General features: G+C 38.5%; 1 protein-coding gene across 1 annotated transcript in view; it reads right to left on the bottom strand.

The window, feature by feature from the left end:
- Positions 1-2,037: 2,037 nt before the first annotated feature.
- The window catches only part of LOC118822341 (sodium-dependent lysophosphatidylcholine symporter 1-like), a 29,291-nt gene continuing 14,966 nt past the window's right edge, over positions 2,038-16,362 (bottom strand). The window contains exons 7-14 of the mRNA XM_036591318.1: positions 16,055-16,145; positions 13,609-13,730; positions 11,751-11,834; positions 11,567-11,650; positions 10,144-10,256; positions 9,755-9,898; positions 5,637-5,813; positions 2,038-2,274 (exon numbers count right to left, since the gene is read on the bottom strand). Of these exons, the coding sequence (XP_036447211.1) occupies positions 2,232-2,274; positions 5,637-5,813; positions 9,755-9,898; positions 10,144-10,256; positions 11,567-11,650; positions 11,751-11,834; positions 13,609-13,730; positions 16,055-16,145 (858 nt within the window). The 3' untranslated portion in view covers positions 2,038-2,231. The remainder of the gene's footprint in view (positions 2,275-5,636; positions 5,814-9,754; positions 9,899-10,143; positions 10,257-11,566; positions 11,651-11,750; positions 11,835-13,608; positions 13,731-16,054; positions 16,146-16,362) is intronic.

The raw sequence follows: 16,362 nt of genomic DNA, 5'->3' as shown, positions 1-16,362 counted from the left end.
CTAATAAGGGTCACTTAACTTTAACAAAGCCTAGGCTGCAGTTGAGGTAGTGCGGGTCCTCAGCAGGACTGACCGATGAAGACTTGTGTCGAGTGTGTTGAACTTGTGACGAATGCTTTAATTAATCAGTCATTTTACACTTTTTAAGGTAACAAAGACAAATTCAAGAACGTAAACAACTTACACTTTAAAACAAGTTCTGCTCCAACGGCTTTGCCTTCCCCCGTTTTCGTGATGCTGTTTTTTTTTTCTCCTTCGCGTTGTTCGTGTGCAGAGAACTGTGTGTAACCGAAGGCCTGGGAGGATACACCTGATGCATCCTGGAAATCACTCTGAACATAGGCTGCATTTATAGGCTGTATATGAAGGGACCTTCACTTTGGAACAGCCTGATATGATGTAGCGTCCAAGAAATGCAGCCCACCTCGGCTGAAGCCTGGGCTTTAGGACGCAGCTTATGAGGTGGCTCAGAAAATGAAGATGCCCCTAAAGCACTTCTAAACTTTGAAGTGGTCTAGATTAGGTGTTCTCAACCTTTTCAACCTCACGGCCCACCTCTTTATAAGTATAAAGCATAGCAGCCCACTGTGGCATGCGCCCGCCCCCTGGCCGAGGCTCGTCGCCGCTGGTTGTTCGGGCCCCGCCTTCCTGCCGGCTCTCGCGGCCGTCATCGCCGGGGCCCGGGGGGGCGGGCGCATGCCACACCCACCTAAAAACTAAAATCAAATCAACTTTTTTTTTTTTAATTCTTTTTTTTAATCTTAATTGCTCTGTCACGACTCCCTTTGGCTCTGAACTCTCTTGGACTCAATCTCCCAGAACCCCCTGGGAGATCACATGACTCCAGCCTCACTCTCACGCTCCAAGCAGCACTCCAGTTCCCCAGAATACTGATTTGTTGCACCTGTTCTTCTCTGATTAGTTTAGTTTAGAGCCAGGGCTTGTAGATAGATTCATTGTGAGGTATTGCTTCTTTCCACAGAGCTACTGAGTGTCATTTCTGGTAATTTATTCCTGTTCTGACCTGTTTTGCCTTGTTTTTGACCTGCCTTTTGCCTAATCCCTTTTGGACTGTTCGCCTGGTTATGTTTGTGTTTTTGTGTATATTGCCTATTCTGGATTTGACCAATGCCTGTGACCTGACTATGATTGTGGATTCTGTTTGCACGAGTAAAGCCTCTCTTTCACTTTTTACCCACGAGTGTCTGCGTCATTCTGCCGCGTTACGCTCACACTGAAAACCTGTGAATTAGGGCCTGAAAAAGATCAGATAGCCAATTTCACTTCAATCACAAAGACCAAAATTTGCAGTTATGTTAAAAGCATAACATGTTAAAAAACATACATCTGCAGAGATGTCAAAAAAGGGGGGGGGGCAGATGTAGATGTGGACTGTGATTGGAGCTGCAGTCTATCGTGTTTTCACTGAAAACACTCTTGTGGCTCCCACAGGAGTCATGGTTTGGTCTGGAGACGCCTCTTTAGTTTTGAGGGTTTTAGCGCCTCAATTGAAATAATCCATACTCAGGGGGTTTTTGGATTAGCGTCTTCACAATGAACAATAGTAATAAATCTTACTTGATTTCTGCTTCTTTGTTATTGGTTTATCAATGTGAGTTTAACTACAAGTTGAGAAACGCTGGTCTAGTTAACTGTGTAAGAGTGAAGATTGACCATGGTGATTAAGCCATTGTCACTCATCTGCCAAACACACTCCCTCTCTAATGTGCTGCCAGATATTCTGTTACGTAACATGTTCTATACTTCTGCTTCCACTGTAAACACCCACTGGAGTGCTAGGCAAAGTGGTAGAGTTGCTTAACTGAAGGCAGTTATGCAGTGTGATTTATAATGTATTAGGATTTAGACGTAAGTGACTGTGAAGTGACGCATAAGGACTCAAGAATATACGCAATCAGAGGGTGCTGTCGACACTGAATGCCTTGTGGGTTCCTTTAAAATTATTATAAATAAATATAGAAATATTACAACAGGAAATTCTATATACGTTTGAATACAGCACTGGATCTACGCATATTAGGAACAAGCATAAGAACGTTTATTTGAGAACACCTTCTTGCTACAACATTGTACAGATATACGCGTTTATGTCCACAATTTTCTCTGGATGTCTAAGTAAAAAAAAACACATTCATTGCTGTTTAGTGAGCTACATGAACAGCACAATCATACAGGTCCCTTCAGGCATATTCAGATCCAGTATGCATTCTTCACAGATAAGCTTCTTGCCTTGTCTCTGTTTTGGTCTCCGCTCTGTAGTGAGAGAGTAAGAAAAAGAGATGACATACAGTCACATAATGACTAAAGTACTCTTAACGATAAGCTTAATGAGGCAGCGCCTTTCAAAAGTATTCAGTCCACTTAAAAGTCACAAACATCTGGATAACAACTGATACACAGACTGTTCCAGTCAGTGTTCTTATTGCAAAGCAATGTGGCCTTAAAGTAAATCAGTCAGTCAGCATTTTTTTTTTAAAAAAAGTAAAAAATGAAAAATGCTGCTTGTGTAAGTATCCAATCCCTTCAGACTAGCGTGTGGTAGAAAAACTTTATTGCAATAACAGCTAGAAGTCTGGGTGAGTTTCTACCACCTTGGCTGATTCTTCCATTCTTTGCCCATTGTTCCAGTTTGTGCGTGTTGGTTGGAAGACACTTGTGGACTACAATGTTCAAATAGTGCATAATATTCTTGACTGCACTGAGATCTGGACTTTTGGCCATTGTAGAACATTCACCTTTTTGTTGCTCCACCACTGCTGTGTTGCTTTGGCCTTGGAATCATTATTATCAAGCTTTAGATTTTTAGCAGACTGAACCAGGTTGTCTTGCAGTATCTCCCTGTATTTTGCACCATCCATCCATCTGTCCTTCAATTTTAACAACATCCCCAGTCCCCACTGAGAAAAAGCATTTCCACAGGATGATGCTGCCACCCCCATACTTCACTGTTTAGATCAAGTTAAGTCAGCTTTATTGTCAATACTACAATATGTACAGGACATACAGAGTATTGAAATTGTGTTACTCTCAGCGCCCATGGTGTAGTGATAACATTAAATAGATGGTAAACAGCAAATGTGTGAATTAAATAGACACTAAATAAACACTAAACACTAATCGTAAAAATAAACAATAATTATAGAAAAATGGAATAATAAAAAAATAATATAAATATAAGAAGGTCCTGAAATTAACACTAAAGTGACATAAGGCACAAACAGATTAAGGTCTGTGGGTAAAAATAGTGCAATTATAAACAGTAGTGCAGTTAGACTGAGCTTATGGAGCAGTTAAAGGGTTGCGTACAGAAAGTGATGAGTGCGTAACAGTCCCTGGGAATGTCAGAGTTCAGTATTGGGGAGTGGGGGTCAGGAACCTGTGTTTGGGTCCAAACTTTGTGTGTGTGGGGGGCAGAAGGGGGGGAGGAGGGGCAAAGTAGGGAGAAAGTTGAGCATGCTGACAGCCTGGTGGATGAAACTGTCTTTGGGTGGTGTTTGTTGAAGAATGGGCAGTGTCAGGTTTGCGCCACACTTTCTGGCAAACTTCAGATGTACTTTGATGTGTTTTTTCTTCAGTAATGGCTTCTTTCTTCCACCCAAACACCCCCCCGACCCTGATCATTATTTCCTTGAGGTTCTTGTAAACCTGAGTTTAATAAAAATTAATGTATTGTTAAACACAGGAAGAGAGGGAGAGAAAGAAGCTGAAGGAGACTGACAGGACTGAAGGAGCAGATCTGATGGAGGTTAGTGATCAAGAAGAAAGCCAAGGAGAACTGTATAAGCTTTCAGTTAAAATGAATACAGAATTAAATTTAACTGAGAAAATAAAATATCATTTTGTCACCATGACTTAAATTTTGTTGCCTAGCTTATTAAACATGCCTACAGAGCAAAATCACGCTCTTTCTGATTGGACCAACCGAGACTGAACTGATCAATAATCTGTGTGTTTGAATAATATATTTAGAAGCTTGCAGCTGATCTAAGAGAGAGGAGAGAGCATTGATTGACTTCAGTATTTTTGCTTGATCTGTTGTAAGAGGATGGATATAGTGTTTGTTATACTGGCACTGTGCTTAATACAAACTACAAAGAGACACATCTACTGTGTGCCAATTTGACCAAATACACGACTGATGTACTTGACATTTTCTGGCCGTTGCTGCTCTAAGTAGGTCTGCAATCTATCGATTACTGAAACGAATAATCGATTATTCGGATTATAAATCATTACATTACCAAATGACTCTTATGTAGCTATTGGCTTTAAAATTTCACTTCAGGTTGTTTTATGCATTTGCTAACTAACAATGAAGACAATAAAAATGAATAACTTATTCAAAAATTCACTACTGTAATGAACTTTCCTGCTAATATGGAAGATAAAAAAAACTCTTTTTTCCTGTCAAAATTTAAAACCAAGGTTGTGCAAAGTAGCAGCAATAAAATATGACAAAACTAAATCAGTTTCCCTATAATCAAGTAAATAAACAAATCAATCTAAATTCTGTGACCTGTGCGTTCTGCCGTCTGTCTACACTCCGCTGAAGCTAAACTCTACAATAACAGATCTTTAATGAAACAGAGGAAGGTCAGCATCTCTGCATGCTCTTGTGAGAGTCTCGCTCTCCTCAGAGAACAGATACTCCCCACTGCGGAGAAGATGCGCTCTGACGGAGTGGATGGGAAAGTGGTGAACGTTTGTGGCAAACTTGTTCTCTATGAACAGTTAAATCTGAATGATTCTGAGTTACTTGCTTCTCTGTTCCAACTGCATTAACAATACCAGAGAAAATGCAACATTACAGCTGCTTACATGAAGTGGGACAGCTTTTAACATTACCATTAGCTAACTAGCTCTCTAGCACAACTATTGCCACGTCCCAAACCACACACTTCTGTCCTTCACATACTACACTAATGAGTGCACTTATAATGGTATATGCGCTATTTTTACACACTATTTAGTGTGCTAGTATGCGGTTTGGGATGCAGCGTATCTAACCGAGAATCTTCTTCCTTCAGTGGACTGACGAGTTTCCTCTTCAGACGCTCCTGCATGGAGGATGTGCTCTGTGCCAGCTAAGGTCGGCTTTACAAACAGCACAACTGACAACATTTTTCTCTGAGTTTAGCTCACACACTTCGGAGGATTTTGTTCTTGAGGCTGCCATCGCGCTGCTGTTAACTCTCCAGTAAGCAGTAATGTCAAAACATTCCGAGTGAGCGCGAGAGAGATGTGTAATGACGTCAGCAACTAACTGACTACTAAATTAGTTGCCAACTAATTTGGTTGCAGATTTTAGTCGAATTAAAGTCGAATAACCGTTGCACCCCTAGCTCTAAGAGTGCATTATAATCATTTTTGGGCCATTAAAAAAAGTTCTTTGGAGACCAGGCGCCCCTAGTACAGGCTTAGCCCCCTAGTGTTACCCTCTGCAGTAACACTTAACACCTCTTAGCTTCACAACTGTGACTAATTACTGCCATAGGCATTCTCACCCCATGGCTGTTTTAAGGACTTTTGCCAGAGATTTGACACCCTTGCTTTATCACACTGCTACTTATTCATGAACATGTAATATTTTTAACATGAACAATAATGTCACTTACGCTGCTTTCTGCAGTTCAGTCTGGATCTGCTGACGCCGCGTCTCATTGATGGGGTAGAAGAAGAAGAGCACCAGGCCCATTAGCAGCAGGACGATGGGTACTGGTGCGAAGAGCACCTGCAGTGTGGTGATCACTCTGGAGTGGTGTTTACACGCCCCAGACTGGTACCCTGCGAAGCTGTGGAGACCAGGTAAAGAGTATTACAGCATGTTTTAGGGCAGCAGTCACCAAGCCTTACACTGAACATCTACCGTCCTGCAGCTCCAGTTCAGATCTAATATATATATATGGTGTATAGAAAATATATATATATATATATATATATATATATATATATATATATATATATATATACCAGATCTAATATGATATATACTTAATGACGCTGAAGCGAGACGGATGATCAATATAGTACCAAATACTTTCCTTTTGTAATCCATTCCTTTCATAAAAACAGCAAGTTACAAACAGCAGTAATTTTGTTTTCCATTTATTTTATTGTTTTGAAAAATCATTGTAGCAAGTTAATGTGTATGATAGGACCATAAGCACAAGCAATATCAAAAAGAGCAATAAATTATACAGTATAGGCTGATTATTGTGTTATTTTACGTTCTCTCTTATTCAACCATTTCTTGAACCAGCTGTTAACCGAGGATGTTTTAAATATTTTTAGTGATGTCTGTATTCACTAATTTTCGCTGTAGAAATTTCCCCTTTTAGTGTGAACAAGAAGACTTCTAAAAGTATCAATATCAGGGCTGCAACCAATATTCTGTAATGTTTAATAAATTCAATAATTAAGATAATAAAAAATGGAAACGCTATTTGAATGACTGACACAGCTTTCAATTTTATGAACCCATGCATTTCCATATGTAAACAAACATTTATCAAGCCGAATATTTGCTTGTCACCAGTAGCACACAGTTACCAGCTCTGCACACTGGACTCACATCTGGACACTGTGATTGAGCACAGCTTGTGAGACAATTGAATTGAAGGACACCCACACGGACCCAAACACACACATATGGAACACTGCATTTAAACATAATTACTGCATTTCACTGAAATACTTCATCTGATGTAACTGTAGATCTGAATACCTGCATTTTTGCACATTGTACTTTAACAATGTTAGCTGCTAGAATTACTGTATCAACCAAACACTGTATACTGTATGTTGCTGTTCTGGTTGCTACCTCAGTGACTGCTACGCTCATATATGCTAGGCTATCTGCTAAGCTGCTAATATGTCATAGTGTGTTACATCCTCCTTTGCACAGCTCCAGCTACTCTCAGTACCGTGTACTGCCTGTGTCCTGTTTTGTGTTTATTGTAAGTCTTTTGTATTTATTTATTATACTGTATTGTCTGAGCTGTGTTTATTGTATTGTTTTGCCCTTGTGTTCCTGTGTTGGTCCATGGTATGGGGGACCAGATTTGCCAAATTGATAAATAAATAAAATTAAAAAATAAATGGCTCAGTAAATTAATCAATAAATAAAAAAAAAAAACTAAATAAAGTATATATTGCTTATTGTGATTGTAATTATACACACATTTCCTTTTCCTGCAGATATATATTTCTCAATTTATTTATTTCTGTACTATTTATTGTTTTATTAATGCCATTTTTATATATTTTTTCCGTATCTATATTTTTAGTAATTGTTCTCTTTATTCATTGATTCAGGTATTCATTTAATTGTTTATTTTTTCATTAATTCATTTATTTATTTCTGTATTTCGTCGTTCATATGATAATGAGGGGGCGTGTTTTTCACGTTCAGGCTCAGCAATCAAGCCCAGGAGGAGAAGAGCTGATTAAACTGTGCTTTCACTCCATAAAGAGCTGCAGTGCCACAGACAGACAAACCTGCCGATAAATAACTCTCGATGGCTCCACAGGTCGTATGTGAGAAGGGCGTCCAAATGTCTGTGTAATCTGAAATTGTTAGAAAAAGACGCTGAACCTCCTCCAAAGTTCTGAACACTACTGGGTCAACCTCTGAATCAGCAGAGGCAGCAAAATGGAAGCAGCTGTCCGCCACAGCCTCCAACACAAACAAGTAAACAATCCGGACCTGCATTTTCAGCCAGATCAGCCGAGACTCTCAGATCTCTGACTGTCCGCTGCTGTAAGAAGACACCACTGTACTGTCTGGTCCTTAGTTACCGCTGAGAGAGCAAGACATGAACAATCGATCTACAGAATCTGACATCGATCAACCAATAGGAATATTAAGATGCTGTGACATCATTGACTGACAGCCCCTTTATTAGCATAAGGACAAGGAAATACAGAAATAAATAAATAGAGAAATAAATAAATATAGAGATTAACAGTTATGGAAATAAATGAATAGAAAAACTGAAAAAATGTTAATAAAGAAACATAAATAACAAAAAAAAATAAATACAAAAACGGGAAATTACTAAATAGACATAAATAAATGCAGACATACTAATTTATATAAGATTTTATTTATTAATATATTATTTGTTATGTATATTTATTATTATTTATTATGATTTATCATCATTATTCTTTGCAATTCTACTTCATATATTAATTTACTACATCATTTCTTTTTAATTTTATATATTTTTCATTTTTGGAAAATCTGGTCCTCCATAGTCCTGGAGGAATGTTGTTTCGTTTCACTGTGTACTCGTATAAACCTGAAATGACAATAAAGCCTTGACTTGACTTGACAATCAGTTTTACTTTCAGTCCAGTTCAATTTTTTACTAGCACCTGTTAGCTGTCCAGAGCTGTAGGTAAATTATCTGGACTGGGTGTTTAAGCCAGCCTTGCTCAGTTTAGACTACGCTCTGGTGTAAAGATGATTTGAGGGACTTAAAAACTTCAATCACCCTCCCATTCACTGACAAGAGCTGACCAAAAAGATCTCATTTTTAAGACGAAGGATAAAAAGATGCTGTTTCCTCTGCTTTCCTGCACCACTAACATCTCTTCAAACCAGCCAGGAGCATGTTCAGGGTTGCCAAATTGGGTAAGAGCCCTGGTTTAGCATTTTAATGCAACCGAAATGAAAATAATTTTTTATTTATTTATCATGCTCTTTCATTACGTTGTTGTAGTACATTTTATTAAAAAGGAATATTAAACACATACATATTTATGCAAGTGTGCAAAGTAAAAATAACTATAATATTCTTTTAATCAACAACACTATAGTTATAACTATAATAGCATCAATATTATATGATGTTATTATAATTATATTATATGATGTTATTATAATAACTATAATAACATCAAGACTTTTCTCTGTCCTGGAGCCCAGGTGGTGGAACGAACTCCCACCGGCTGTCCGAACAGCAGAGTCTCATGGTCTTCGAACACAGACTGAAGACACGTCTCTTTAGACGGCACTTAAATGAGTTAAGTATTTATTGTAATGTATTGAACTGCGCTGTGTTTAATTCTGCTCCTTTTTCTCTCAGTATCAACAAGGTATTTTGTTTCTAGCAGTCTCTGAGCTCAGGACTGGCTTTCTCTCTGACCTGTTGGTAACTAGCAAAGATACTTTCTCTAAGTAGACAAAGCAGTTTTTGTAAGTCGCTCTGGATAAGAGCGTCTGCTAAATGCTGTAAATGTAAATCTAATCAATATTAGTAAAAATAATAACACCATAATAGTATTAATGAAAGCAGCATTGGGAATTTTTTACATTCAGTTATTAAAGAGAAACATTTTGAGAAACATATTGAGCTTCTGTTATTCTTTTAGAAATCGTGAATACTCAAGATAATATTTAAAAGAATATTCAAAAATAAAAATACAGGTATTGGGATACTAACTTTCCTTAAAAAAGAAAACCAGCGCTATCGTCCATCCTGAAAGCTAAACCTTTGATTTGTTGGATCAGGGTGTTAACTAGGCTCTGTAGGATGCTGGATCTCCAGGAGGATTCCTATACATTCCTGTGAATTTTAATTTTGTACTATTTATATGGACTTTTCATTCCTATTGACACTCAATTGTACTGATGTAGGTTTCGAACACTTTCAAGCATGAAGTGTACAGACTGAAACAGACCAGCAGCCACATTCAACAAAGCAGTCTGACTGAATGAAGCTCTTACTGTAGTGCTAGAGTGGAGACTCCGTTTGACACGCCTCCTCCAAACTTGTTGAAGAAGACATAGCAGGAGTAGAACATGGGCTCCAGGTCAGTGCACGACGGATTCTTCACCTTAAAGTCGTCCACCACATCTGGCAGCATTGACCTGCCAAGAGAAAAGACAATCACTACAACGAGAAAAACAACAAATGTTTCCTCACTGATGTTGACCATCACGTCATGGGAGGCTGCTGTGTGGATTATTGTTATTGTTCTTTGGATAAATGACATAAATGTAATTACACAAATGATATGCTGTTCACATGGTGCTAATTTTAGCAAGAGACCAAAACTTGGTCCATTGCAGTGTTTCAACTTGCCAGTGTTTAGGAATGTTAAAGCCTCACTCACCAGGGCAGTAAATAGAGGGAGGATAGACTGGTGCCGGCTAAAATACCAGCCAAGACAAAAATAGGAAAATTGCTCTTCACGATGGATATAATGATGAGAGCAGGAATATAAACCTGCAAAGAAGCAAAACAAGAGCACAAGAGTGATTCTAAACATGGATCCAGACAAAATATTAGCTTTAGGAGCCACTAGCTCCTAAAAGGAAAAAGAAACAGCACCAATAGCTTTTTTAAGTGCCAAATAATAATATCGCTGCTGTCGGAACAAAACCTTGTGTCTTCAAAATGGTAACTTTACAGGAGAAGGAAAAAACATACTTTGCTTTTAATGTAAGTCAATGGAACCAGACTTTTTTCCAAGTCGTTTTGGGTCGTTTCTTTTGCTCCACTCATTATGAAATTTACACACAATGTAAAGGGCAACAAGTATTTTCAAATGATGTCAAAAACCGAAAAACGACAAAAATGGAGATACAAGGTTTTGTGCCGACAACAGTGATATGTACAAAAATAGTTTTCAACACACCCCAGGTCATTTCCGTGATTTACGTATCTCTGCTTTCCACCGTGCCTGATTCTTATCATACATATTATCAGACGTCTTTGACACATCCAGTCCGCTTTTTTCATTAAAAAGATTTGGGAGGTGAATTTGGTGAAGGGTTATTCTTCACATGCTGTCATGTAGGCTGTGAATTAAATTTTAAGGTCTTTGAATTCTTTCGCAGCTGTTTTTCCGCGTGCACATTCATTCCTGTTACGAAATCCTTATTTTCCGGCTGTATTTTTGCCGCCTTTCAAACAGAATTCGCGGCAAAGTCTGCTTTATGTTATCATATCTGAGTCACGCAAATTCCTGAAGCCAAGAAGTTCTGAAATCTTTCTGTGGTTGTTCTTCTGCATGAAGTGCTTGAAGTGGACAGTTATTTAGGAATATCTTCGTGAGCGTCTTTCATTATTTGACTGGTCGTGAGTCAGACTGGGGTTGAGCAGATGACCTCTTAAGGTCTGACAGAGACATAGACTGTGTGAAAAAATCTAATTTTTTGCTTCACCATTTTTACACGGCAACATTCGCTGCAAAATCCTCCGAAGACGCAGGTGCTTTTTATAGTCGGACGCGTCCATATGACACTATAGCCCGTAACATTTTAATATGAAAAATGATAAAATACATGAAAACAAAAAGTAATAACTACAGAGAAATAGTAAAAAATGTTAGTTAATTAATTTTATTACTCGCAAATTATTAATTGCAACCCTGCTTGATGTGACTCTTGGTAATAAAGACCACTTAAAGCTTTAGCTACTGACTGTATTAAATACTAACCCCATTAAACACATCCACTCATATTTTTCATTAAATCCACACTGTCTTAATTTGCACTTGAAAAAACAGTCAGGAGAAAAGGAAAGAAGCTCACTGATAGGCCGACGAAGATAGTGGTCTTCTTGCCCAGTCTGACTAGCAGTGTCTGCCACAGAGGGACGGACACTGTGGCTGCAACCTACATTATGAGAGAAACATTTTAGTTGTCTATACAAAAATAATAAAATAAATAATGTCAAACAAAAATGAAACACGCATCCTCTGAATAGACCACTCACCAGCAATATGAGCACAAGGTGCTGGAAGTATGCCCCCATTCCAGCTGCATGCGTACAGAAGAGAGCAAAGTTTCCCTGAGCTATCTGAAACGTACATAAACCATTACAGTTATCAGCACTGTATTTTATTTTTTCAGTCAGTACCATGATATTAAATATTAGGGCTACGCAATAAATCTTATTTTTTTTCATTATCGCAATAAACACATCGTTAACCCTTGTGTGGTGTTGATGTTTTTGTTACTCAGTGGTCTGGTGGACCCACTACTCCTTTAGCAGCTGTGGCCAGTCAGCAGACTGTCTATGTTGTCCACCCTCACACACACACACATACACACACACACACACACACACACTAACAGCAGACCATGTGTGAGGAGACCAGAGTGAAGGACACAGCACCTCCTCACTTTTACTCCCTGTGGGTTCACCCAACACCACATGTGTAATATAAATGTGTGGGGGGTGAACAGAGTGAAGACACTGAAAATGGGTTATTTAATATGTTCTTCACAGAAAATGAGCAAAGGCCAAGAATCTGAGGTTGAAATAATAATAAATCACATCATTTTTTCTTTTGGTAAACATTGAAAATGGGTCCCACAGACCTGAACACCACACAAGGGTTAAGAGCAACAATGACAATAACACAGACCAAAGAACCTCATAAAGACTTCATTATATTGCCAACACAACAACACAACGAGTGCTTCTCCGAGCTGGGACTGATCCCTGCTCTCCCACACGGGAGATGAGTAATGTAACCATTCCGCTAAGTAGCATATTACGAAATACATGTATATAGCTCAAAGACTGCTCCATCCTCAACTACAAGCCTGTAAAAATCCATCAAATATTCAGATTGTTCTCACACAGAGTACTGTGTTTTAAGTGTGTGAGGCAGATGTTGATGCTGACTGTTTCTCTGCTTTTCAGTGCACAAAATGCGCTTGCAGTTCTGATGTAAGCAGCTCCTGATATTTCATTTCTTTTTATTTTGCATAATAGTGAATGACGCTTTTGTAATTTGGTATTTTGCTATTTGCTAAAAGGAGAGATTAATTAGATTTCTGTTTACCCATCCAAAAAACCTGTACTTGCGTCACATTTAGGATACGTTCACATTACAAGCCTCTTTGCTCAAATCCGATTTTTTGCTCAAATCCGATCTCTCTGACACGATGGTTCACACTTGTTTAGGTAAGTGATTCAAATCTGTCATTAATGTGACGAACCGGCGTCCTGAAGTGACCCTCATGCGCACATCCTATTCAGTAACGTCACGTGAATGAATCACGAGCATCATCAGCACAAACTAACAAGCAGAACGAGCTTCGCTGAGAAGATAATTAACTCTGATCAGCTCTCAGCTTCATTATTAGAGCGAGACGAAGGAGAAAAAGGTGAGATGAGTTGCTTTTCCACCGTTTACAGGCTTTAACTTCTGTTCGGCGCTGCTGCCATGGTAACCCTGAATGATGGCACACGCGCAGTGGGAAAAAGCACATCAATTCCGATCTGAGCGTCACATTAAGGCCGCATGGCCATGAAACAGATACGTATCCCATCTAAGGCCACATTGAAAAGTGGCTCAGGTCGGATTTGAAAAGATTTATGTCCACACAGCTCTGAAAACATCAGATCTGAGTCACATTAGGGCAAAAAAATCAGATTTGTGCCACTTAAACCCGGTAAAGTGAATGTAGTTCTAGTCAGAGGCACATTATTTAAATAACAGTTTGTCACTTCTCGTCACTGTGATATCTGACAGCTTTGTCAAACGCTGCATTTTATGTCAGTATTATACAGCCCTATTAAAAAGCCCTTATAATACACACTGTGGTTTTGGGTGTCTGACCTGAAAAGCAACCGAAGAGAAGAGGAAACCAAACACAAGCCACAGATACGGGGTATGTCTCACAACCATCTTCAGGCCAGTCAGGTACGGCACTTGTATGCGGTCCAGCTTACTCAGTGGAGCTGGTGATGAAGACATGAATATTGATGATGTTAATTAGTGCAGGACTGCAACTACTGAATATTTTCATTGTTGATAATTCTATCAATTATTACCTCAAATATTTGAAAATTGTATATTTGAATATACAACTAAAAAAGCTCAACATACTGTGTGTGTTTATCATATGTGTGTTTAAATAATAAAAATAATTATTATTGCATTCTTATTTATTATGCTTTTTAATTAGATACTACATAAAACATAATAAAAAACACTACTAAACAATTTTAGTCACAGCAAGTGACATTAAATAGTAATCTGGTGGATCCTGAGGCTGTTTAAAAACATGGAGTGGTGCAGAAGTGCAGAAGAAACACTGAGTGTGTTTACATGCACTTAATAATCCGATAACTGCAGAAAATCAGATTTTGTTAGTAATCTGCTCAACATGTTTACAAGCAATTGAGTAATCAGAACATGTGAAACTCCAGGTCTACATGAGTCAGGCAGTAATTTGATTTCTGCTTTACAACCAGCCAGTACACTACAGAAGAAGACGTTTAAAGAAACGTTTAAATCCTTCATTTTGTCGAGAATGTAGTTGGTTTCAGTGTCGCTCCAAAAGTGTTTTGCTGCGTCTCGTGGCAACACCGCTCGCGTATTTCTGGTACAGGAGTCTGTTCCGCACATGCGCAGACCGAGAAATCCGAAAGAAATCAGAGTAAGAGTTTTCGTGCCCTGAGAAATCTGATTACTGAGCTAAAATCCAGCCTCTTCATCAGATTTCTTATTTGGATTTCTAGATCAGAGTATGGTGTTTACATGACCATTTGAAAAATCGGATAACTGCAGAAATCTGATTATGATTGGATTATTGAGTGCATGTAAACACTTTTTGGTGATTTCTTGTCAGTAAGCGAGGGAGTGATCATGTTTAAGATTCTATATAGATTCATTTCGTTTTTTTAAGCCACTTGAAAGCTGCTTTACACGTGTGTATTTAAACTCAGCAGTGTCTGTCTTACTGTGTTTGTGGTCTGAAAAAGTTTGTGTTCTGGATGGACGGCTCACTAGCCAGCACACTTTTATTTATTCTCAGAAATAAATGTTGAGATCGAGCTTGCTAGCAATACAAAGCAGCAGGAAAATCATTTTGACTGAACTGGCTGCTTAAAAATGACATTATCACCTCAAGTTAGAGCTCAAATACAGGCAGTTAGGAACATCCACAACCCTGCCTCAACTCCTGCTCAGATGATGACAGAAAAGGATCACTTGACTGACACACAAAAAGATAATGCTGCTACCGTGTGCTACTGGTGACTCACTAGCATTTAGCTTCATAAACAAAACTATCAGAACTTGTATAGAGGAGAATTACTGCTCTCTAATGTCTTATGGGTTTCTCAAACACTAGAGGGCGCTCCAAAATGAATGGGTTAAGATGGAGCATTTGAGTAAAATCGTAGTTTATAAATGCTTAAACATTTTTAATGTAAAAGAATACAATCATTTCCTGAACAAAGAACAGCATAAAACATTTTAACACTGCTGTTATACTTTAAGAAGCCTTTTAACTCGAGTTAGAGGGGTTTGAAACGGTGCCTCATGTACGTCCACGACGTTTGTGAGGGGGAAACAGCCAATGAGCTGCTCCGCTCGCCAACCAATCAGCACTCAGTAGCAGTAATGCTAACCACTCAGCACTCAGTAGCAGTAACACTAGTTTCCTGCTGCCCAAAACCCGTTTGCTGTAGATATAAGGAAACATACAGGTGAGTTTTCTTTGCTTTTTTTAGTTTTTTTACATTCTTCTACTAAATGAAAAGAAAGTTCTGGGTGAGTGATTAGAAACTATTTTGACTTTTCATTTTTAGCCGTTGAGCTCCATTTACCCCATTCATTGAGGACTCGCTCGCGGGCGCCCTCTGCTGTTTTGCAGTCCTGTTTTTGATATAACGAGGGAAATAGGAAGAGGCCAGCTCCTTATAAACTGGCTCTGAAACTATTTCCCAGTGGACTGACGCCCAGACATCTATGGTTTCATAAAAAACAGGTAAGTAAATTGATTAAAATCATTTTTAATGATTTTAATTATCAAATTTATTGAACTTTTAAATATTTGTTGAAGCTCTACTTGCTGGCAGATGAGGTTCCATTGTTTGTTACCCACATTAGATGCGTAGCAAATATTGGACATCAAACGTGTCTCATTTATTGTCTCGCTGTGTCTCGCTTATCTAATATAACTGAGATAAGGGGGTGATTGTGCAAATATGCTATTTTGCTAAATATGTTTTATTGTTATACAAAAAAGGATATTTCAGGAAAGATCCATTCTTACCCAATTGCTCCTTCACTCCAAGGAACAGCACAAGGCAGCACAGGAAGTAGAGACCTCCTATCACCAATGCAGAAATCAAATACGCTCTCCTCTGTAAGATCACAACACAGGCTGGCGTTACACATTTTGTTATTATAACTGTGTATTATTGAGATCAGCAATGAGATAGAAATGCCTGCAAAACAAGAACAAAGATTTACAAACATGTATCGAAACTCAGATATGACACATATTTCCTGTTTCTACACAGTCAGGACAGTGAAAATGAGTTGGTATAAAAGTTCTGCTACACTGTGCCTGAAGGCAAT

This window comes from Colossoma macropomum, unplaced genomic scaffold (assembly GCF_904425465.1).
Source record: "Colossoma macropomum unplaced genomic scaffold, Colossoma_macropomum, whole genome shotgun sequence".
In the NCBI taxonomy this organism is placed as follows: domain Eukaryota; kingdom Metazoa; phylum Chordata; class Actinopteri; order Characiformes; family Serrasalmidae; genus Colossoma; species Colossoma macropomum.
This window is presented reverse-complemented; position numbering and strand designations above follow the sequence as displayed.